Source organism: Denticeps clupeoides, chromosome 16, assembly GCF_900700375.1.
Source record: "Denticeps clupeoides chromosome 16, fDenClu1.1, whole genome shotgun sequence".
Lineage (NCBI taxonomy): Eukaryota > Metazoa > Chordata > Actinopteri > Clupeiformes > Denticipitidae > Denticeps > Denticeps clupeoides.
Window position 1 is genome coordinate 17,372,246 of NC_041722.1, and position 24,493 is coordinate 17,396,738.

At 45.6% G+C, this 24,493-nt stretch overlaps 1 protein-coding gene across 8 annotated transcripts in view; it reads left to right on the forward strand.

Moving 5' to 3' along the window:
• The window catches only part of dgkza (diacylglycerol kinase, zeta a), a 62,302-nt gene that overhangs the window by 22,843 nt on the left and 14,966 nt on the right, over positions 1-24,493 (forward strand). For 3 of the 8 annotated variants that reach the window (XR_003742755.1, XM_028956867.1, XM_028956870.1), the window contains 15 exons: positions 674-752; positions 890-945; positions 1,157-1,219; positions 1,308-1,381; positions 1,553-1,664; positions 2,013-2,212; positions 5,333-5,433; positions 7,909-7,988; positions 9,084-9,128; positions 11,330-11,399; positions 15,166-15,206; positions 15,428-15,624; positions 19,548-19,643; positions 21,690-21,803; positions 24,114-24,170. Coding sequence is in view for 7 of the 8 variants with exons in the window: in XM_028956867.1 (XP_028812700.1) it covers positions 674-752; positions 890-945; positions 1,157-1,219; positions 1,308-1,381; positions 1,553-1,664; positions 2,013-2,212; positions 5,333-5,433; positions 7,909-7,988; positions 9,084-9,128; positions 11,330-11,399; positions 15,166-15,206; positions 15,428-15,624; positions 19,548-19,643; positions 21,690-21,803; positions 24,114-24,170 (1,385 nt within the window). In the remaining variant the exon portion in view is untranslated. The remainder of the gene's footprint in view (positions 1-673; positions 753-889; positions 946-1,156; positions 1,220-1,307; positions 1,382-1,552; positions 1,665-2,012; positions 2,213-5,332; positions 5,434-7,908; positions 7,989-9,083; positions 9,129-11,329; positions 11,400-15,165; positions 15,207-15,427; positions 15,625-19,547; positions 19,644-21,689; positions 21,804-24,113; positions 24,171-24,493) is intronic. The other 5 variants (XM_028956869.1, XM_028956872.1, XM_028956868.1 and 2 more) reach the window with 3 other exon arrangements.

Here is a 24,493-nt window from a genome sequence, read left to right on the forward strand (position 1 = left end):
ACCGCCCTGCCCCTGTCCGGTGTGTTTTGTCAGGGACGCATCACAGCGAGACGAGCGATGGCAGCGGTGATAACCTGTGTTGCGAAATTGACTCCCGGTCCGACCCACAATCAATAACCTGCAGCGCTGGCCGGGGGGGGGGGCAGGGCTACTGTAGAGAACCTTCAGATTGATGTCGCCGATATCACGACCTCCAGCACACCCTTACTGAGAACTTGGGCAAACGGCAAAAAGACGAATTGGCAGAGGAATGGCAGAGAAACGCCAAGGCTTCTACAAGGATCATAAACCTCCCTCTATGAACATAAGAGCTCTCAGTAAATTAGAAAATTGAAAGAACCACAAGAGTTATTGCTCAACTTTGAGAAACTGGAAGGCACCAGCTACCCACAGGTCAGAAACTGCCATCCCAAAAAGTTTGAAAGTATAAATCAATCGGCGTATATATGTTTTTGAGGCATCAGTATATTAGAATTAGCCCCCATTAGCCACCTCAAATGTCTGCTATAATGCATTCAGGAACTGTAGCTTTTGGAGACCACATGGGGGCGATATAAAAGAACTAAATGGATGTTAGGATTTATTTAGTGTTTGTGTTAAATTGCAATAGATTATATTCTTTTCTTGTACTCCATTGCACAGTTTTTTAGGAATAATGTTCTGTGTGTAACAGCTTCCCCTGGACGTTTTCAACAACTACTTCAGCCTCGGCTTTGATGCCCACGTGACACTAGAGTTCCACGAATCTCGAGGTTTGTCTCTGTTATGCTCTTGAAATATGGTTCTCATAAATATACATGTTTACTTTGTACTTTATTGAATGCTGATATGGGGTGTGTGTGTCTGGAGTCGCCCAAACGAAGCCTCTGCCCTCTCTCTGTTTCCACAGAGGCCAACCCTGAGAAGTTTAACAGTCGCTTCCGGAACAAGATGTTCTATGCCGGGGTACGCAGGCTGCCCGTCTCTGCTAATGATGATGATGAAAAGGGGCGTTCGAAACCCCGCTGAAAATTAGGACGTATTTACTGATGAGAGAAGTGTTGATTATTATGAAAACAATGACGCTAATGATGTTGACAGTGGTAATAGAGACGACAGTGATAACGATGGCAGTAATGATGAAGGTGTGGGTAGTCATTTGTTTTCTCCAATGTAGACGGCCTTTTCCGATTTCCTGATGGGGAGCTCCAAAGACCTGGCCAAACACATCAAGGTCGTGGTGAGTTGAGGGTCATTGTGAGAGCTGGGTGGGCGGGGCTGTGGGCGTGGCCGAATGTCTTGATCCTCTGTCCTGTCTGTCTGGCCAGTGTGACGGCACCGACCTCACCTCGAAGGTCCAGGAGCTGAAGCTGCAATGCCTTGTGTTCCTCAACATTCCCAGGTCGGTGATGGACATGTCTGTCTGTGTGAAAACTCTGTTCATTTTCTGTTCAGGTCAAGAGTAGTAATTAGAGTTACAATATTAATAGAGTTACAAAGCAAGAATCATAATCTCATGAGGTCACCTATTACATTTAGAGTTATTCACAGCTGTGTGTGTGTGTGTGTGTAGATATTGTGCTGGGACGATGCCATGGGGTAACCCCAGCGAACACCGTGACTTTGAGCCCCAGCGGCATGACGATGGCTGCATCGAGGTCATCGGCTTCACCATGACCTCTCTGGTGCGTGGATCTCTTGGCTCTTCGCTTCAGTTGCAGTAACTGCTGAGTTGCCCGCCTTTATGCACATTTAAGCCTGAAGCAGCTCCTTAAATCCTGTTCCTCTGGGATATTTCGGTAAACGCGCCCTTCTTGCATTTCCTGCGGTTGTTCAATGTGTTCTGTCTAGGCAGCACATACAAGATTAATCCCCGCTTCCGTGGCTGGACGTCAGCCAGGAACAAATTGTGCTTAAGTGGATAGAAAAAAAAAAATGAGGTGGTGGTTATTGTAATCCTGTGGATTATTCCACCGAGCGGGATCCTCGTCGCCGCCGTCGGATCAGCACCTGCCGTTCCCCCGTCTCCCCAGGCGACGCTGCAGGTGGGCGGCCACGGCGAGAGGCTCCACCAGTGCCGGGAGGTCATCCTGACCACCTACAAGTCCATCCCCATGCAGGTGGACGGCGAGCCCTGCAAACTGGCCCCCTCCGTCATCCACATCTCCTTAAGGAACCAGGCCAACATGGTGCAGAAGACCAAGAGGAGGACCTCCATCCCGCTGCTCAATGAGTACGACACACACACACACACACACACACACACACTGAGTGAGGTGAAAGTGAAGTGATACATGTGCCCTCTGCATTTAACCCGTCTCTCCTGGTGAACAGTGGAAGTGTGTGGGGACAGGCAGTGGTGGCCTTGCGATTAAGGAAGTGCCCCCGTAATCAGAAGGTTGCCGAATCCCGCCAAGGTGCCACTGAGGTGCCACTGAGCAAAGCACTGTCCCCACACACTGCTCCCCGGGCGTCTGTCATGGCTGCCCACTGGGTGATGGGTTAAATGCAGAGGACACATTTCATTGTGTGCACAGTGTGCTGTGCTGTGTATCACAATGACAATCACTTCCCTATCACTTCATCTTGCTCAAGTGGCCAACAGTGCCACACCATAGAACAGGCTCTACACACTGTAGAACATCCTCTTTTGTTACATTTCTCAGGTTGGCCTCTGGGGAGATGGAACGCTAACGTGTGTGACTCAAAGTCCAGATCTGGCTCACTTTCTCATGTGCACACACACAATCGCTGTAACATCCTGTCACACCTAAACACACATAAACACTTCAGGACGATATGATATGGGTGGTAGTAGCCTAGTGGGTAACACACTCGCCTATGAACCAGAAGACCCGTGTTCGAATCCCACTTACTACCATTGTGTCCCTGAGCAAGACACTTAATTCTAAATTGCTCCAGGGGGGGGACTGTCCCCTGTAACTGCTGATTGTAAGTCGCTCTGGATAAGGGCGTCTGATAAATGCTGTAAATGTAAATGTAAATATGGATGCACAATATGCTGCTGTCAGTCTGAAAATGAAGGTGAAATGAACGCTGTTTTAATGTAGTAAAATTCATTCCCTCAGATTGAAAAGCACTTCTGTATCGGTGCAGAATGAATGGAGAAAGTGCAGAAAGTTATGAGTTGCTATTCAAGGTCTATAAATATGTGAATTAATTATATTTTTTCAGCATTCTTGAAAACAAACATAAAAAGCATGCATTCAGATTCGTTTTTCCTGAGGCACGAACACGACTCCCTGGGGAAGTTGGTCTCAGCGGCCGGGGGGTTTGAAGCAGATGACAGGCCCGCCCGCCGGTCTTTTCTCCAGCTAACAAGGGAGGAGAGAAGTGGATGGCAAGCAGAGCTGCTGATGGGATCATTACACGAGTCGAGTTTAACCAGGCAGACGGGCGGGGAGGGATTAGGGGGTTCTCTTCGCATTTCACTGGAAACACGTGGCTTCATGGGCGCCCTGGGGGAGCTTGATTCATCCCAGCACCACACTACATGGTGTTTGTCTTACCATAAATCCACGGTGCTTCTTGGTTTGGGAGACCAGTCGTCGTTCAGGGTGAAGGGTCAAGAATAGTCGGAGGATAAAAAAAGACCGGTTCATATTTACATTTACATGTACAGCATTTACCAGACGCCCTTATCCAGAGCGACTTACAATCAGTAGTTACAGGGACAGTCCCCCCCTGGAGACACTCAGGGTTAAGTGTCTTGCTCAGGGACACAATGGTGGTAAGTAGGCGAGTGTGTTACCCACCACCTACCACTACCATATTAGAATTTTTGGCCATAAAATCTGGCATTAAGGAAAGAGATGTGTTTAGAACATGATTCCATTTGGTTACAAAATACAACCGCACATTCTGGGCAGACCAATGACGTGGACCCCAGAACACCTCAAGGACGTAACATTATGTAAATATAAAGAGAGAGAACTTTTTGGACGTGTGTGTCGAAGCTACAGCAGGTCCCTGAACTTCTTTATGAACTTCTATGAATTCCTGTTCATTCCATGTTTGCTTTGTCATTGGTCGGTTTATGACGTTGGAGGTTGGAGGTCTTCTTCTTGCGTGTTAGGGATGGAAGATAACGGTCAGTGCTGATATTGGTGGGGTTTTTTTTCAGCTACATTTTTTAAATAAGAATTGGTATCAGCACTGGCGCAGAATTTTGAAAATATTGTGTCCTCTGTGTGGGTGTGTTGACCATGTGTCCCTCTCTGGAGGTTAGTCCTGCTCTGCATGTGAGGAAGATAAGGGGATGGACGCTCCATTCTCGGGAGATTCGTCGTTATAAATAATGTGGGGTCAGCAGAGGGCAACTGGAGTTCCGCAGCCCCAGCAAATTGGAACGGCGGCGGAACGTCGACCCACCGGTTGCGTCTGTGATTGAGCGGGCGCGCAGGTCCGCCGGAGCGGCAGAGCTTTACTGAAGCCTGCCGCACGCCGGCGTGCTGGAGGGAGGGAAAGGTCACCTTTCCGTCAGAGGCTGGCTGGATTTAAAAAAACATCTCCGCGTTCAGAATGCGCCTCCAAAAAAAAAAATGGAAATCTATTAGCCGAGCAGATTTGAATGGAGAACGGGCTTCGTTCATTCTCGCTGCAATAAAATGATCTTCCGCCCGTTACTGAGTTTTTGCTAATTACACAGCCGGCTGCTTCGGTCTCAATGTTCTTTTTACAAACGTGGGGACATAAAAAACAGATCTAATTACGCCGAGACAGGGACGTTATTTATTGCGTTGGGATGCCTTTGGAGGAGGAAAGATATTGAAATCGTGATTTTTCTCACGCGAGGGCCGTTTAAAACTGCGTTTTGGGGTTACGGGATCTGGCACCACTTGTTGCACCCCACCAGATTAAGTGGATTTTGGAGTTCTGATGGTGAACAGATGCTGCAGATGAACATGGAGGGGGGGTGCTATCTGAGTTTATGATGGATAGCCCATGATAGTGATCTCTTCATCGCTGCAGCTCCTCCGTCAGCAGTGTGTATTTCAGGAAGCGTCATCTGGCAGTAATTCCGTCGGCCGAAAGTCATTTTAAAGCGTGGATCTTGGTGGGTTTTTTTTTCCTCAAGTTGGTTCATGATTAAAAAAACGTGTGTGTGTGTGTGTGTGTGTGTGTGTTGGTGTTGGGTGTGTCTGGGGGGGTCAGTGGCATCAGCTCTGACCTCTCAGCTCTGAATTAACTAACGGATTACATCTTCCATCGCATTTGTAAAGTGAGCTCAGATTAAGTCTAGATTCATATAGATTAAATTCTTGCTTTTATAGTTTGCTTGGTGAAAAAATGTATAGTTTTCCAGTCTTTTTTTTTCCTTTTTCTTCCACAGTCAGCAGCCATTTCCGGAGAGGTTACGGATCCGTGTGAATCGGATCAGTATGCACGACTACGAGGCCCTGCATTACGACAAAGAGAAGCTGAAAGAGGCCTGTGAGTTTCATCAATTTTACAGGTTCACTTAGTTAGCTAATTATTTACATGTTCTTCATGCACCTGTAATGTTTTTTTATAGATGCATTGTGCTTTTTCAGCATTTAATTTATATAGTTTTACTCAGGCTTGTGTGGTAAAAATTAGCAGCGTTGTGATGAATGAACTGACCACGGCCCACATGCCGCCGCCTGCCGCTTCAAACATGCCATGTGGTGCAATAATGACACATCTTATTTGCACATTCTTATTTTAGTGTCACTCTCAGAAGGGCAGAGGTTACAGCGAGCCATAGTCTGCAGATGGTGACGGGACGCTTTTTAAAAGAATCACCTCTCAATTACCCTGCCTGCTGCTCTGATCGGCTGGCTTAATGGGTGTCGAGGTGGGCGGCGTCCCTACCCTGCGCTCCCTCAGCGGGCCGGCGGTCAGCCTTCAGCAGAACTGGCCGCTAATGAGGGAGCAGCTCGTTTCTGTCGCAAATTGATGCCCCCGGGGCCCCCGACGGCCAGTCCCTGGCAGCTCTGGTGGCGCCCTGGCGCTGGCCGCCGTGCCGACATGAGTTAGTAATCATCTCAGTCTTCCAGCTCTACCTGCGAAATAAACACTCACGCACCGCAAGCCTGGCTCCAGATGGACGTCCTGAGGAGACGCTGCCAGGGACGCAGCAGCGATGCGCAATTGATTGATTTTGCGTGTAGGTCTGGCGGCCTGCGCCTGTTTCGCCCGAAGTGCAGAGGTCGTTTGGCGGCGGTTCATTTGAGCAGGACAAGGTCCCTGGGCGAAGCCGGGGGCTGATTCCCCTCCAGTAGGCTGTGATCATCTCTCTCCTCGACTACGAGCGTCGACCAGATGGTCCCACTAACCACAACTACTCATGGCCACCTGAATCAGAATCAAGTCGCTTATTCTCCACCCTGCGTTCCTCCATGGAATGTCACCTGGCATTGCTGACCCTACACAATTTAAGGCAACCAGCTGTGAAGTTCTCTCAACTTCATGCCAACTTTTTAAACTTTTCCCGACCGTTTATTCTGTACAGAGCTCGCAAGGACATCCCAGGAAGGAGCGGCTCATCTCCTAAACCTTGATATCTTACACCACTTCCTAACACTTTTCATCATCCTGTTCTTGAATGCAGTCCAGGGAGGTGACATCGCATCCAATGTCCTCATGGAGTTGACGTCCCCGCCCCTGCCACTAGATGGCATCACACGCAAGAAATCCGAATTTATAGTTGTTGTTTTTTTTGTAGCGTTCTTCGCTACTCTGTTGCAGTTTGTAAATTGTAACCTTTCATACCGAATGAACGGCTCTTTCTTTTGCACTGCAGCAGAATGTTATTCAGTTGTTATTCAGCCTCCGTGTAAAACAACCGCCGTCGTTTCGCACTGCGCTCTGCTGCCTCCCTCGTCCAAAAATACGACCCTGTGCCACCGTCACCGCCGCCATGCATTTTGCTGTAGTCACAGATGCTTGACACCTCTAAAGAGCTTAGAAAACACGAACGCTGCCAAAGACACGCAACAAAGGAGGACAGAGGGGGGGGGGGACAGAAACCAAGAGAGCAAATCTGAATTGAATTAGAGGCTGACTGTTCGAAGGTTGCTAAGCAACCCAACATTCCTCGGTGAAGAAGAAGAAGTCGGCCTTCTCCGCTGGTTTTCTCGCTCGCTCGCTGCATGAGAAGCAATGATCACCAGAGACGGAGACTGTGCTGAAAAAAAGGAAATTCGACACTTTTACTTCCAAATCGGACTGGTTCGTTCATATTAATTACTTTTTTATGTGCACATCTGACTTTTTTTTGCCTCGAATTGGAACTCGTCTGGAATTCACTTGTTAATTAGGGTTGCATTCTTTTCCCCCCGACCATCATTGATTAATTGCCGATGTCGAGATAATGTTGCTGCATCAAGGGCCTTGTTCTCTTCCATGCTATCAGAACGGCACCCGAATATCAGCATCCATTATCTTTTTTAATTTTGTAATTAGGAGGTGTTTGTGCATCCGTCAGCAGATAAACAGATTGTTTCCATCACGCCTCATGTGTTGCTTCACACTTCATATGTTCATTTCCTGTGGGTGAATTTATAAAGCTGGGGAATGGTGGATATTTCACCTCTCCCAGGCCCCAGAAACACTCCGACCCATGACCCAGGCCCTGAATGTAAGTGGTGTCGCATTTCTGCGGGTGTTCCAGGATGAAAGGGGACTTTTTTGTTTAGCTGTCGTTGTTAGTTTTTGGCTGTACTTCTAGCAAACCCACTTAAAAAAAAAACAAAAAAACGAAGGAACATGCATCCCGAGGTCAGTGCAACGGTAATGGAGTTTCCTTCATCCGCCGCTGCGCTACCTGAACGCGGCGGTGAAAATGTAGGCCAAGTGTTTAACCCCCAGCTCTCTTGTTCTCCCTGCCTGTCTGCATATCTGCCCGCCTCCCTCTCACTCTCTCTGCCTCTCTCTCTCTCCCAGCAATCCCACTGGGCCTGATTGTCGTCCCGGGAGACAGTGACCTGGAAACATGCCGCTCACACATCGAAAGGCTGCAAGAGGTAAGGCCGGGGCGGGGTGGCTGGATGAGACAAAGGGCAGATAATCCGAGGTACAGTGGCAAAAAAAAAAAAAAGCGAAGGCGACGGGCGGGCAGCACGTTCGCACGCTGCAGCTGGAAGGGACGGAGACGTGCTTTATAAACGAAAACTCCGCCCCTCCGAATCTCCTCCCTGCAGCTTTTAATAAAACACACATTGCGGTAAATAGTGCGTGAAATTTGTGGCCGATTAGCGACCCCATTCTGTTGTAGCGTGGCGCTCGTCCGGCTTTCCCACTCTTTCGCTCTGAGAACCTCGTCCCTTTCACACTCCACCTGCCAAACGCTGAGAGCTACACTAGCAAAACGGAAAAAAAAAAATTCATAATTTTCTTTGCGGTTAAGAAAACTGATGAAATCTTTGGACTTATGATGATGGGCCTTGAGTAACGAACATTATGTGTGGCCAATTATGTTTAATTCTGCACAATTCAGCAAAACTCTGACCTTTTTACTGCCCATGTGAGCTGCAGCAGCAACAGTGGTGGTGCTGATTGCACCTAAAATGGGAATATCTAGCCACTCGACTTGATGAGTGGACACCGGGGAACGAATACAATCATATCTGGTCGTAGGCGGGTGAAAAACCGAACTGATCCCGGTTTCGACAGCCTCTGGTCCTCGACCTGAGGGACGCACACCCTTCTTACAAAAGATCCTCCCACATTTGGTGACAGTAGATGTTTGAAGGACCTTTATTCTAACCACAACTTAGACACATGCTACATGCAGGGACACCCACACAAAACTGCATTCCATTTGATGCAGTGAAGGAGCAAATAATCCTGTGCAAGGTCCCTTGGGGACCTTAAATCATGTAGGAGTTGAGTAAAGGACACAAAAAGGCACCCTTTCCCCTTGGAAGTGCACCCAAAAGGTAACATCAAGGTTAGACTGTTGAGTTTCTGCTTTGTCTTCTGGATTTTTGGGGTTAAAAATGAATGGGGTGAATAATTCCAAATTCTCAGCCACAAATGAGTTTTTTTTTATGCAAGTGACGAGAGTGAGATGCAGCAGGAAGGCGGCTCTTTGTCTAATGTTCTGGGCTCTTCTGCAGGACTTCATCTCCTTTCATCCCTCCTTCCAGCGGTTGGTTGTCCAGGTTTGTAACGACAGGCTGAACGTGAATCCCAGACCACCATGAGGAACAAGTTCGAAATTAAAACAAGTCGTCAAAAAAAGCCCTTCCCCACAATCTTGACCTGTCCGGAGTAATAAATTCTTGTGAAGCTTTATATATTTTGAGTTTAATTGAGGATGAATTGTCTTAACTCAATGTACATTCTGCAGTAAATACAATTTTACATGAAATGTATGTACTCATATACTTAATTTGTTAATTAAGAGAAATTGGAATAAGCGTAGTACCAGACTCATTGGAGTCTTCTTTCAATACTACAAGTCCTCATCCACTAACAAGAAACCAAAACATCTTAAATTATTGAAAAGTCTGTAAAAAGACACGATTTTAAAGATACAAACACAGTTTTGCCTGCCTGAGTTGCAGGAGAAGGTAAAAAAGCATGAATAAAGTTGTGCTGTGAACGTTTTTATGTAATTTTATGTTCATATTGCTTTCGTACGAAGACCTTTAGTTAGAGGGGCAGTAGCCTTTAAGCAGCTTGGTAAATTAGTGCAGCTCGTAACTGCAGGTTTGTACTGGGAGAGTAATGGGTCTGGTTTTTTTCCCCCCTGCACCTAATGTCAGAGCATTTAGTGCAACATAATCTGCCTTTTATTAAAGCAAACAGACAGCCGAAAGCGTAGCGGCGCTTGGCATGGTGACCATCATTTTCGGAGGAGCTTCTGTAGAGGAACTTCCCGGAGCTGTTTAATCAGACGGCGCTGGGGCTTCCTGTCTGAGATTACCCAGCTCTCCCTGCTCTTCGCCATTCGGGCAGCTTGTCTCAGGGCGCTGCAGGCCTTTGAATTAATCATTTCTTCATCCGAAATTTCCTTCATTCAACCCAACTCATTTATCCAATCGGTGATCTGTGCCTGCAGCCGTTTTCCCAGGATGCTTTCCTCCTTGTTCCTCTGTGGTCCTCCGTGCGCGGTGCTAAACCGTGATTGGGCATGTGCTCGTTGTGCCCGTTGGTGATTGTGCTGACGTCTGTGTTGTGCTCGTCCCGTGCGCATATTAGAAAGTGTGTGTGTTATGACCAGTGGTGTGTATGACGTCATGCTGCTCTATGTCACTGTCCTTACTCCGCAGCAGCTGTAGCTAGTCGGTTGTTCTTGTCATTCTCAAAACTATTATAACAATAATTATAATTATCATCACAGATTGTTTGTGGTTGTAAGTGTATATTAACAGTTATTAAATAAACACGCAGAAACACTTCAAAATCATCCACTCTTGTCCAAAAGGCTGTGATTCTGCATAAAAACCCAGTGTCTTGCAAGACGCCATAACGTCCAAGTAGGAACCACTGACAGTAAACACAGTCTGTACAGTAGGGACTGATTTACTAGCCCCGCCTCTAATGCTGTAGCTGTCAATCGCTTCATTCCCAGGTGTGACCACGACTTCTTCTGAAATGAAGAATTAAGACAAGCAAACACGCATGATGGGCGGAGAAACACATGATGGGTGGAGCTATATATTACACAGCAAGCAACCAGCAGGGATGCTGTACATCAAATTGTGAGGTTTTGGTCTTTTAGACCATTGAGTGCAAAATTGACAAGAGGGTGACTTAATTACCCTGCACAATGACACAAATGCTCGTGCAATTTATCAGAAATGTATTGTGAAAAACCTGCTAAATTCATAAGCCAAAAAAGCATTACTTTTGTTCCCTGTTCCTTCAGCTTTATCAGAACCTGGAACTTTGATGGAATTTTAAAATATATATATATATAAATTTAAGTCCACACTGTCCAAAGCAGGGCACAGTCTTGCCGTCTGATTTGCTGTCCGGCTCTCCGGGTCATTAGCTTCTTTACAAGAAGTCTCAAAGTTTTGTTCATCTAGGCATGTGAAGAAATGCATGGATGTACAGCGCTAAGGAAATTCTGGTCAAAAGAAAAGTTGTCAGGCGCCTGCAAGGTCTTGGGTGTCGGATTGGTAAAAAATGTCATAGTGGCTGTAAAGCGCTTAATTTTTTTTTTTACGGGGGCTAGAGGCCCCCGTACCCTGCCCCGAACCAAAAGGCCTTCATTATACCAACACCACAGCTTTAGCTAATGGACCAGCTGCAGGACAAAATGGGGTTAAGGTTTTCCTATCTCATTTCGGTTAAGTGTATGGAGTTTGCGGCTGTAGCTCTAATCCCATTGCCTCCCCTTTTCTTTCCCTAGGAGGGCGATGGGACCAAATCAAAGACCCTGTCCTCTCAGAGGCTTTCACCCAAGTGGTGCTTCCTGGACTGTAAGTACCCTTTCCCTTGAGGGTGGCAGTATTCTCCGCCTTCTCCTCCTCCTCCTGTTGGTCCTTCTCAAGCCTCTCCCCAGAATACCTTGGCCCAAATCCCACACGGCTTTTATTCACAAGCACCTTTTTACAACACCTCTTTGCATTTTGATTTATTCCACTTCAGCTTTCACCCGGCAACCCCTGGGATGACCTTGGCCCCCTCAAATAAAAGTTGATGTTGAGTTACGAGTGAATGAGTTGTTTTGCAATATTATGGTCAGTGATGGTGACCCTACATGTTTGACAGTTTCTATACGTTTTATACTGTTACACACTTTTCACTGAATGAGAATGGCAAAAAAGTAGGTTGGTAGCAGCCTAGTGGGTAAGATACTCGTCTATAAAGCAGAAGACCATAAAGTCACAGGTTCAAACCCCAAATACTACCATTGTGTCCCTGAGCAAGACACGCAACTTGAGTGTCTGCAGGGGGACTGTCTCTTTAACTACTGATTGTAAGATGCTCTGGATGAGGGTGTATAGCATGAAAAACAGAAATCCAGTATCTTAAGCTTTTAATTTTAAATAACATTTGTTAAAACAATCACATTTCTCATCATATTCAACATTTTTAAATGCATTCTTCACACATTAATCCACATGAGTATCCTGTTTTGATGAAATCCATTGTTTTATGGCCATCATAGATTTCATATGTTTGTGTCCATCCTTGGACATTAATTCCTTTCTGCTGTAAATGATGTTGATTCAGTGCTAAAGAAAGTTGACTCGTAAACATCTACGGTGAAAGTGAGGGGCAGAATAGCGAGGCGCAGATGACCACAAATAGTCCGCATGGCGGAAGCGCATTGCCAGATTGACATTTCAACCTCTAATGAGACAGCTGATGAGTTCCGCAACCTTCCTTGTCTTCTCGCCCCAAAAAGATGCTGATAGCCCTGGCACCTTTCTCTCAGAATTAATTGAATGTCATGAAAGATCAAGTGGCAAGATCGCAGCAGGGTGGAGTGCCGCCTGTCAGCTCTCCTTCAGAATAAACTGTGGGCCAAAAGGGGGATTTTTTTTGTTTGTTTTTTTTACATTATGATGGCAGAAAGCTGAAGACAGTCTTATTTAGCTCCGGACTAGCAAGAGCAACCGAGGCAAGTCACAGTAAAGCACATGTCCAAAGTCCTGAATGACAGTTCATGGTGCCGTAGTCTGCAGTAGTAAGTGGGGCTGAGATCATTAATAACTAATAAGGTTACCTTACTATATAGCCTCAATGGTTTGTTTGACAAAGAAAAAAAAAAAAATGATCGGGAGGCCACAAACTGGTGATATAAATCTGTCGTACCATCTTACGCAATCACATTCCCCAACATAACTTACTCATAACCTCCTAATCAAACGTGTGGCTGTGTGAAATTAATTTTGTCATGTTACTGACTACTGCAGACTTATTCAGGAGGGCAAAGTCAGATTCATAGCTACTTTACCGTGGCCTCTGTACCTGAGCTTGCATTAAGAGTTGCAAAGCTGGCTCTGCTGTATTTCTGCTGCTATATACCTCAAAAATAAAAAAAGATCCCGTCAATGAAAAACTGTTTTTATGTCATGTGGGTTAACTAGCTAGATGATTTACAGTCATAAGTGAGTTATGCCAACCACAGTGCAAGGTCAGAACTAGCTACTGCATTGTTCAGTATATAGTCTGATGGAAAAGAAGTGGCGTATAATATTTGGTCTAAATAATCTGGTGTTTGACAAACGCGAAAGGTTTGTGTTGATGCGATGTACCGTCTCTTCCTCAGTTATACTTGCCAACGGGACCCTCAGCAGCGGTGCGTCAGGAGGTAAAGGTAAACCGAAGGTTAAGTGAAAGCGGACGCTGGCACTCACGCCCCGTCGCCAACGTCCATCACGTCCGCTCGAGGTCACAGATGAGTGCGGGGCGTGAAAATCTCTTAGCGAGTGTACCGGAGCTTTTCAGGGCCTAATGAAATCCCCTCTCTCCGCCTCTTGGAAATCAAGACGGATTAGCTCCCATTCATTCCTAATAAAAGAACCGCGGCTACCCAAGTCTTAAAGGCCCCAAGTGAAGGGAGCCGTTGTAAAGGTCTCGGAGACTGGAAGGAGGCTTCAAATTGTTTTTCCTCCTCTTTCTGCCGCCGCGCCGGAGTGAGGAGCAGTTAATTACTGCCATATTGTGCATAATTAATGCCACCTGAGCTCTGCTTTGATTGATTAACTAATTAGGCACTGAATTAAAACGATACTGGGTGCTTATGCCAATGAAGGAAACACTGTTTTCCAGACTTTTTTTTTTTTTTTTTTTTTTGGGGGGGTGGTGGTTGTTTGTTTCCCCGGAAACATTCTTTCCAGAGTTTAATTGAATTGAGTGGCTAACGATGGAAACCCACCCCAGTGGCATGTTTCTGTGGTAACACATGTCAGAGGCACTTTTATTGGGCGGATGATTAGAGAGGGAGTAGAATGTATGGCCCTGCTTGGCTGCTTGAGCGAGCGAGGGTCCCAGGTGGCACGATGGGGGGGCGGTTTCTTTTGGCACTTTTGGGAAAGTAGCTGGATCTTCTCGGCACCACTTGCTCTCGCCTGGGAAGGTCCAGGACTCGCTTCTGCACCCGGAGACCGAATGGCGGCGAGAAAATTTAATTAGAGCGTGCGGCTGTCCAACGGTCGTGACTGCCGTGGTCCAGATGAATTATTGATAAGAACACATTTTCCCAACTGTGACTTGAGGCTGGTAGCCGGCCTTTCAGCAGCTTCCTGCTTTCTGTCCCGTACACAGAGCTAATGATGCCCTCTATCATGCCCCGGGAGTCCCTTTAACAGCTCAAAAGGTTTCATTTTCTTATAAGACATTCATCTTTTTCTCTCTGATGTGTGTTAATGCAACCCTTAGACATAAAGGGCTACATAAAAAGCTGATAACCTGCATGTTGGTGTTGGTAGTGGGCGTGGTCACGTTTGTGTACAATTGGTATGATGAGTGAAGAGAATGGAAACCAAGAAGATGGATGCTGCTCTATACCTGGGCTTGTCATGTGTTGACAGGAAGGGGTTTAAATCCTAAAGAATGAGGAGGTAGGGCGTGTGAGAGCTGTGAATTATGCCTACAGGCTCCTCCCCCTTTTAAAACTTTTTAAAAATAAAACATCTTTAAAGGTAATTGTCGGGGTGTCATAAATAATTATAGTTATGTGAATGAGATAAACAGGCAAACCCAGTCCAGTACAACCTCTGGCCTGATGTTACTGAGGAGTAGGCCCAACAGCAAATGGATGTATATCTTGCTCTAAGCCAAATATATTGGAAGCATCTAAATCTAAAGAGTACGCTGTGCCATAGACACTAAAGCACGACAAATGTGCACTGCTGCCCTGACAAAGTGTACAATTGTAGTGTTTTTTTTTTTTATTGTGCTCTGGCAGTTTAGAGGATTCAGCTGTAACCAGTGCTTTTGTCACCCAGCTCTACGTTGTGATGCTCCCAGGGTGACACAGGTTGTTATGTGTGACAAGCACTGAACTTAGTGCCTCAGCCAAGGAATCTTAATTATGGTCTGACTTATTATGCTTACTGGAAAAGCCTAGCCCTTTTTTGCACCTTTCTCCTGTGACAGCCATGGCAGCATGAGGGTGACAGACTGCTGACCGGAATTCATTTATAATGTTCTCTAAGAAAAGAAACCTCTTTGACATCTTTGACACGTCAAGTACATAACAATCATGATAACAATCTTCTCTTTTCTTAACAGCAACAACGGCTGATCGCTTCTACAGGATTGATCGTGCGCAGGTAAGCTGTCTTTCTTAACATACGTCAAATGTGCGCCAACATCTTACAAATCACTGTAATGGTATTCAGCTCCAGTAAATATCTCTTTTACGTGCAATTAATCTATAAGAGTTTATTGGATGGAAGGCTAAAATGAAGGGACTTTGTAAAAATGAAGGCTATTGTCAGTTCTCCAGAGAAGATGTGAAGCCATCTTTTTAATCATATGTCACTCTACCCAGGAACACCTGAACTACGTGACAGAGATCTCTCAGGATGAGCTCTTCATCCTCGACCCCGAGCTTGTGGTCACAGAAACCGTGAGCACATCGCCGGGGGTGCCTGACCTGGTGGACAACTCGGGCAGCCTCACAGGGACATCTCACAAGTTCGTCTTCCCATCATCCTCTTCTTCGCCACCTGCGTCTCCGAGCCCGAGGTGAGGAAGCTTACTTTCCCAGTGCTCTGGTTTCAGCACTTTCTTAACTGTGTTTTTTGTGTCTTTTTGGCATTTATGTACTAAAATTATAGTTGTTTTTGGGAGCCTGTTTTAATTTTAGATTTAGTCTATGCGTCCTTCTGTAATTGTATTAGTCTTTATTAGTCTTTGTCACATTCAGACTCATTTTAGTGTAATCAAGTTTCAGTTGACTAAAGTTCTGAGCATTTTAGTCATATTTTAGTCAGAATTATCCATGACTTTTTCAGTCCACAAGAACTGATGACATTTTAGTATTGTTGCAGTCAGTGAATTTTTTTAATGCAGTTCTATTTAACCCAGTCAGTATAGTACCAGTACCTAGTAGAACAGACAAAAACAACATTTTCTTTTAGTCAATTCAACTACATCTTATTATTATATTAGTGTTACTTTATAGACTTAAGAATACTCCACATCCTTTCCAGACACAGACGACAAAGCTTCAGCATTTTCGTCTCGTTTTCGTCATTTTGGTACAGTTTTTATTCTGTAAACCATATTTTGTCTCATATGTCAATATAACATGATATGTGTTGAATATTACATGATATATTTCATTATAGTTATTGTCACATGACCAGCATTTACATCTCATCTCGTGTTCATCATGTCATTATAAATTTCATTGATGAAAACCACACTACCTTAAAGCCTAAAAGCCTAAAATCATAAGCAATGGTCTAATAATTTCAGATGGTTGATTTAAATCACAGTTATATAATGAATATGAATATAAAGTTAGAATTTAAGGGTATCCACATCCAAACTGGAAAAGGTAATTGGCTACTTCATGAAGAGGTGTGGGAAATTCCTTCATTTCTTCATCAGTTGCTTCCAGGTGTGATGTTTGAATTCGGAAGATTTAGCTGTGAACCCTCAATATGGGGGAATTACCGATCGTCAGGTGATGTCCATGTAGTTGTCAAATAAATATTTTAAAAATAACATTATTATTTTATTTAAGTTTCAAAATTGTGGGACTAATAATGAATTATATATAATTGTCCAATCACATTTGAGCCAATGAAATTTGTGGATTGTTTACTAATGACTTCACTGTTCATTGTCCAAAGACTAAATTAAAGGATTGGGACAAATCATTGAATTCAGGTTTTCCAATCACTTCCATGGACACAGGTGTATAAAAGTACCTGCAACTGACAAGTAGGCCACTTGAAATCACAACGCAGGTGCACAGTGAGCAGAAGCACTTCCTGCAGGACCGGTAGTGACAGACCTTCAATCTTTGTGTGACCTTTAGGTTAGCTGAAGAACAGTGCATAGAGCTTCATGGAATGGGTTTCCATGGCTGTGCTGCTGCCTCACCAATGCAAACTGTAAAGCACGCTGCCTCTGCAGTGGAGACAACCCAGCCTCTGGATTAAGAATGGGGTGTCCTTAAAAGTCCCCTTAGTTTTTACATTATAGTTTACATGGAACTGTATAAATACACAAAGTTTTACCTTTACAGACGTAATTCTAGATGCAGAATACCATTGGATAATTATATAATTTAAAGCCTTTGTACAATATGCCACAAAAGGATCTATAAGGATTTAGGCTGCTATAGCTTCCATCTGCCCCAAGAGCTTAGAGCATCATTAGTGAGACTCCGATGAGGAATCTGAAGGCAATCTTCTTTTGACTGGACACTTTTTAATCTATTAATATCCATGAACCCCCCCCCAACTCCGACCGTCCAGCTACAGCCAGCATTAACGAGGGCCTTCCTTTGAGCTCCAACCATGGCCATGTGGAGAAGCCCACTCCCTCATGGATTCGGCCGGTGTGAGAGAGGAGAAATAATTGTTAGGCCCAGAGTGAAGGGGGGGGGGAGCGTTGTTCTCCTCAGCACTGAAAATCAGATTTATTTATAGGGTCTCGGGAGAGAAAATAAAAACCTGCTGTATCATTGCTTATGCTAATCTGTATGAAATGAGAAACTGTTTGTGTGTAGGGGGTTGTTTTTGTTTATTTTAATTTTTTCCAGCTTCCATAAAGTCTAGAAGATGTCTGTAGTCCAGGAGCTCCGTATGTGACAGCACACAGTATGAATGCACAGAATTAATCATGTGGATGTATTTTTTTTGCTTCATGATTAGGTCCACAAGTTTGTTTTTTATCATTAAAGATATAAATCCTCTTGGTGATGAAGTTTGACATTTCCCGTGCCCTAAGATTTTCTCACAATTTAATATTTATCTAGGTGAGCTGCAAATTATACTTAAAAATCTTACTTTTTGATATAAACTTCCCTTAAATTGATATAAATTTCACTTAAAAAAAACTATTTATACTATACTATTTAAAAATATTTATAACGTTGTGCCGTGCCTAGTTGCCATACAAGGTTACTTGTACATAGCACCTTGACTTAGTTTCATACGTGACGTGGCAAGTCGGTTCAGAACAAAACAAGCAAAAGTGAAGGATTCATTTTGATGATTGTTTACAACAAAAAGTCCTTGCAGTTCATGTAAGGCAGGGCCAAACCTGTTTATGGCCTTGGAATCCCCGAGAATCCCCTGGGAAAAGCGGTTGTGTTTGGAGTAAACGTGGGATGACAGTGAGCAGACCTTTCCTGATCCACCTTGATATTAAGAGGTACAGTAAGGCCTGTAAACTGTAATCAGCCGCCTCTCCTGTAATGAAGTTCCTCCAGCAGCCCAGGGAGGAGGAGGCGGTGGGTGGTAACGCTCTTATCTCTTTGAAAGCGTCGGGGGGGGGTGGCTGGTCTGAATTTCTCGAACCCCCTCCCTCGTATCTCAGGCACGAACACTCGCCCACGAGCTGGCTCCCCGGTTTAAGTCCGCAAACAGAAAGCGCGCCTTTTGAAGAGTTCAAAGCGGGCAGTGTTATCTGTAGGGCGAGGTGGCTGTGCTCTCTCATGGCGCGCCGCGCCAAGGCTTGAAATGGAATGCCTAATAAAAGCACACCTTGAATTTGGGCACCCTTAAAAGATGAATTGGTGTGTGTGTGTGTGTGTGTGTGTGTGTGTGTGTGTGTGTGCGCACGTGCAGCTTTCACACGTACAGTATAGTCCGCCTCTTTTTACCTACAGATTAGTGATTAATTAAAGGAACCAGAATAATTGTTGGTGGAAACCCCCATTTTTTAGGTCCTCTTGACCCCTCTCAAGTGAAAGGTCACTGCAGATCTATAGCTCTATAGATCAATGCAGGAGATGGTGTTTCACAGCACGACATTCAGTCTCTCTCATACGCCATATTTTCCTGGTGCTATATAACCTAATAAGCCACAACATTTATGTCTTCAGGATTTTTAGAACAAAACAGGAAGTGTCTGCTTGCTGGTTATCTGTATGTTGGTGAGGAGGAACCAACTGTCCACCCAGACCATTTTCTGACACACAAGATGAACTTTCATGAGTATGAGGAGCTTTTATGCATGATTGACAGCTCTCACACTCAATACTTCCTCATTCTGGACGATTTAAGCCCCCTCCTGTCAACATGTGACACGCCCTCCCCTTCTCCTCCATCTACCTCCATTCTCTACACTCCTAAAACGTGGCCACACCCACTATCAACATCAACATGTTTTTTATTTGGAGGCCAGGCTTCCTCTGGCCTCAAGCGGACATGGCTGTTTATATCGGGAAATTGTCTGTCTGTAATTTTAGAAGGGTGCATTCGGCAAAATATTACACAAGCTGGAATCAAATGGTCTCTGTAAACCTACACACACTTCTGGGTTATGCAGAGCTCTAGTCTCCAGTCACTTTTGCAGCGGTGCTCCCCCCATGCCTGGATGCTGAACTGTTCCTGTTCTCTCTTCCCTTCTGTCTGTTCCCTTATCTGCCGCTCCCTCTCCTCCACTCTCCCCCCTGACTGCCCCCCTTCCTTGCACCTGGCGTCCAGTCCAGCCCGCCCACACTCGGACAGTGAGACCCTGACCAACTGGCACAAGAAATGCCCCTTCTCCTCTTCTGGCTTCCCCTTTCCTGTCAAGAAGAGGTATCACTCTCCTCACCTGCCCTCCTTGCGTCCGTCACTCCAGCTCCTCTCCACTCCTGCACTTACTAGTGTGTCTCGAGAAATCGGGTGGAAAAGGTGGTTTTGGTTTGATGTAATTCAGGAAGGTTACACTTCAGCCCCCACAAAGATGCTGTTGTACGATATTTTTGTTTTCTTGTAATAAATGCAGCAGAAATGAAGGTTGCATAATGAAAACCAATGACCTGTTTTCCTCAAAACTCTTACCTTTTTTTACTTAGATTTTTTTTTTTTTGTTGCTCCAAACACCCCCCAGCCACCCCCAGCAAGCTCATCATTAGCAAATATTTAATTATATAGAGGCAACCTGAAACTAATGCACTGAAAAATGACAAAAACTGAGACTGAAATCTGGTCTTCCAGTGTGTAAAATTCATTTAAAATGATTGCACCTTCCAGCAATGATCCCCCTTTCCCTTCCAGTGTAAAAGCCAGCATGCAACAGAAAATAGATAAAGAGGGAAATTAACCTTGAATTGTCTCCGCCGAGATTTAACCTGCGAGAAAACTGCAGTAGTGCTTAATGCCGAACACTGCAGCTCAGTAATTTGATTTTCGGGCTAAAATGTTGGATTTATGTTCTGGAATAATTAAGTTGAAAGCAAAGAATGCCTGAGGTGTGTATTACATTGTGGTTTTAGGTCTGAAATCTTATATTAATGGTGTTAACATAGAAATGTGCTAAATGAGACATGGCACATCTGTCATCTTCTGAGTTATTGGAAGTGAAAGAAGTAGGTGCAGCTGCACCACTAGTTCCAGGTCTCCATGACCTTGCACATTGTTCATATGGATTCATTTCTGAAGACTAAATTTGAAGTGACGTTATCCAGGTTGCGCACTGCACTAAGTCTTGTAGAATGATCCTGGTTCTGTTTTGGTGCAGGAAGCCAGTGGAGGAGAGTGTAGCACTGAGTATATTGAGAACTTGAGAAGCTGCATTCTGGATCAGTTGGAGAGGTCGAATGGGTGATTTACAGATATCCATGTTTACCCCAGTGAGGACAGAAGAGGGCCAAGTGCAGAGCCCTGAGGGACACTAGTAGACAGGGGATGTTGGTCCTTTCCATGTCATGTCTGGAGGAGAACACTTGTGTGCAGGGCCACAAGATTTCTGAGGATGGAGAAATGCAACTGATTATTAAAAAAAACAAAACAAGGTCTGGCAAAATAAAGCTTGGCCTGAATAAAAGAACTATAAAGATTCCAATCCTTGGGGGTTAATGGTGGCCTTGATGGCTCCATCGTGCCTCGGTGTTGGCCGGCAGAAGATGGAGATCTGAGTGCATTATGAAGACCGACGCTGTATGCCCCACCCCCACGAAAAAAAAAAAAAGTTTCATTCTTGAAAGACTTTTGTTTTGTTGTCCCAGTATTTCAGTGTGTTGCAGATGCTTGCCGGCTGCTCCACAAAGTGCCGTGAAACGTCTGATCATCTAATTGGAGGAGTCGCGGGGCGCTGGGCGATGGCCGCTTTGGCGTGTAACACATCGTGCTCTCATTACTGCTGAACTTTTGATGAACGAATTTGCAACTTCTGACTCGTCTGAGGTTGTGAATGCGTTGACGGGGGGTTGTCTGTACGTCTCAGCTGTCGCTCCCTGAATCAAGGCCACGAGGAGTGGAACGACGACCGTTGCGGCAGCAGCCTTTCCGTCGACTCTTCAGACAGAATTCCACATGAGCGTCGCAGTTAGCGCTGATGCTCGCATCTTTAAATGAACGGCGAGTAAAAAAAAAAGGATGGTACCACACGCTGTGCACATTTACCGTTTAACCCCAATCCCGCAATGTGGGGAACTCCACTGTCACAAACCTCTGTCTCACAGAACCTGGCTTGGTTTTGTTATCTGGCTCTTTTGTCCTGCATTGTTTTGTTTCTCCCCATTTGCCGGTCTGAAAGTTCAGGTCCAACCCCTCATCTTCTACTTTCTTTTTGCCCTTTTTGTCACCTTGCAGTGATGTTGGTCTCTCCGTGACTGCCACACTCTTATTCTCGTTGTGCAGAATCTCTGAGCTTCAGCGGTCGTCTCAGCGGAAGCGAATCTCCAGCGACAGCTCGGTGGCGGAGGCTCTGGCTCACAGCGACTCCGTCAGGACCTCCAAACCAGCCCTCAGCAGGTGAGAGCCCTTCCAAGACCTCCAGGTGTCCCTGACCAACAAGCTTAACCTCACGCGGCTTCTTATTGCTCGAATAGAATGGCCGTAGCAGTAAATCAGCCAATCGCGTTTTGGAAAAAGAAAAATAATCATAGAGGAGATGTTGTTCTGAACAAGTTGTTGTGGCAGCAGAACTGGATAATAAGTTTAGTGCACCGTGGCTGAGCGAAGCACCGTGCTGTGAACACAAAGGATGTGCCGAGCCCGTCCTCTTTTGATTAAGGCGACTGAGCATCCTCCTCACGGCGAGTGCGAGTCACGGGTTGTTCATTATTTATCGGGCCTTTGTGAGCGCGCATGCCTCAGCTGTGGAGGAACGTGACCGAAGGCCGAGAAAGCCAGATGTTGCCGGACAGCTGGTAACCCGTGTCAAGGAAAACACGCCCGCGAATTCCGTCACGTTGTTTGTTGTGGGTCACCGTGACAGGGCCCGGGGTCCGACGTCTCGATGTTGACATTTTTTTTCCTTCGCCCCGCGGCGTTGCAGGCCATCTCAGCAGGGGTCCCGGCAACTAGGACAGCAGCTCTTGTCTTCCCACAGCGCCCCCCACGTCCGTGGGCGGCCTGGACCGCAGGGCCGATCAGTATCGTCTGTGGCAGCCGCGCAGGGGGCCGAGTTCACACTGCCGCACCTGGGAGATGCGTTGGAGCTGCACACAGCTGTGGCGCAACTCTAACAGACTTGAGAATTTAGAAAACAGGAAATAGCCGCATGTTATTTATCAGTATGTCGGCAAGAAGGAACTAACTATCCACCCAGTACACCAAGTTTGAAAAGTGTTAGAAGCATTCAGGTATGATTTAGAGCTCTCAGAGAACCTTCTTTTTCATTGGGGTGTGTAAAACAGAATTGGCCCCGAGCGTTATCCTTCAAATTCAATGTCCACAGATGTTTGAGCCTCAGCCGTATTTTTCGAAAATTCACCTGTCAATTTTCACTGATTTGTAGACTATTGTGCCACAGGCAGTTGAGAAAACAGGATCAATTGCTGTAGATTGGCCATGGCCACCATGTAATTCTAGTTGGTTCACAGGTTTGGGCTGGTCTTGTCAGAGTTGCTAAAAGAATATCAGCATGTGGGGCAGGATTCTAGATGGCCGGCACCATTACTGGGCCACTCTGCGTTCTAAATTCTGGATGGGGAAGTTCTGGTCCAAGCATGTGGGCATATAGCCAGAACATTTTCATCATGGTCTCAACCTTTCGAAACCCTCCAGCATTTTTTCTGATCTTCACGGCTCCTGTGGTTTTTGAGTGAAGGTTTGATGGAATATTGCGCGTTTGTGGAGTGGCGCCCCTTGGCCCACTACAGACCCCTCCCGCTGTGTAACAGTAACGGAACATTTCCATTAGGTCGAGGTAGACGCAATGTCCACGCTGGGCCAGGGAACGGGGGATAATAAAATCAGCAGTAAGGAAGGCTGAGAATACCAAGCGGAATGATGATCTGACCATAACTGGACATGCAACATTATACAGCTTCTATGTTTTAAAGTGGTTCTGATGGCCGTTTTTCAAAGCCATCCTTGCAAAATGAAGTCAGCGGTAAAAAACGGCGGTGCACAACTCAATCAAAAACGAAAATGATGCGAGAGGCTCTCATCTGCTCAGGGACGGTTTATCGCGTGCGGGGGGGTTAATGGCATCTGCCTCTTGGGTTGAAGCATGGAGACGTCCGGCTTTGGTCTGATCAGAGGGTGTGGGGGTAGCGCTGGGAAGGGGTGACGTCCCTCAGGACGAGATGCAGGTGAAAATTTAAAAGACATAAAAGGAGGAACTGGCCACGGCCCGTCCATGAAATAGCCTCCTGCCTTTCCAGTAAAAAAAGAGCATGGAACGCACCATCACCCTTCGTGTTGGAGATCATATAAATTCAATTGGCTTCAACAGCCATTTGTCCTTCACTCAGAATCGAGTTCAAAAATGGTTTTGCTTTTCAGAATTGTGTACCTTGAAGCTTATCGATCGCTGGCCATGCTTTTTCTGACAGTTCCACGCTGCGTACACATGTTGCGGAAAGAAAAGTTCTCAAGCGTTTCAAGCATTTCAAAAATGTACTGGGAAGAGCAGCCTCATCATGTGCATTTTTGTTGAATTTTGTTTAACTTTATTTCCTCCGTCAGTCTTTTGCATTATTAATTTTTACTCATCGGTTTTTATGGTTTGATGAATGTGTTATGCATTGTCCCTGTCTTTTTATTTCTTTCCTCATGTTACATTTTCATTGCTCATCATCACTCCATGTTCTGTGTTCTGTGGTTGTTTTAAAGGGCAGGGGCAGTTCACCGGTCCCACACCACCGCTGCTGACTTTAAACCCAACACCAGGTGAGGACCGAAGTCCCTTCCCCGCATTTTTACTTCCTGATAATGGCTTTTGTTGACCTTAAACCTGTTAAATGGAACTCAGATAGGACTGGATTTTTTCAAAAACGGAGCTCCGCAGGAGGACTATAATCCAGCTGCAGTCCCACAATCCTTGCTGCCTCGGTTTGTGTTTTACAAATGAGGCCCAGGTGGAGCGCACAGCGCAGAGCACTGGATAAAAGCCCACAATAGCGAGCGGGGAATCCAATATCACATCCACGGCAGCGAACATTACGAGGTTGTGCGCTGGAGATAAACGGCAGGCAGGACTCGAGTGTTGTCTC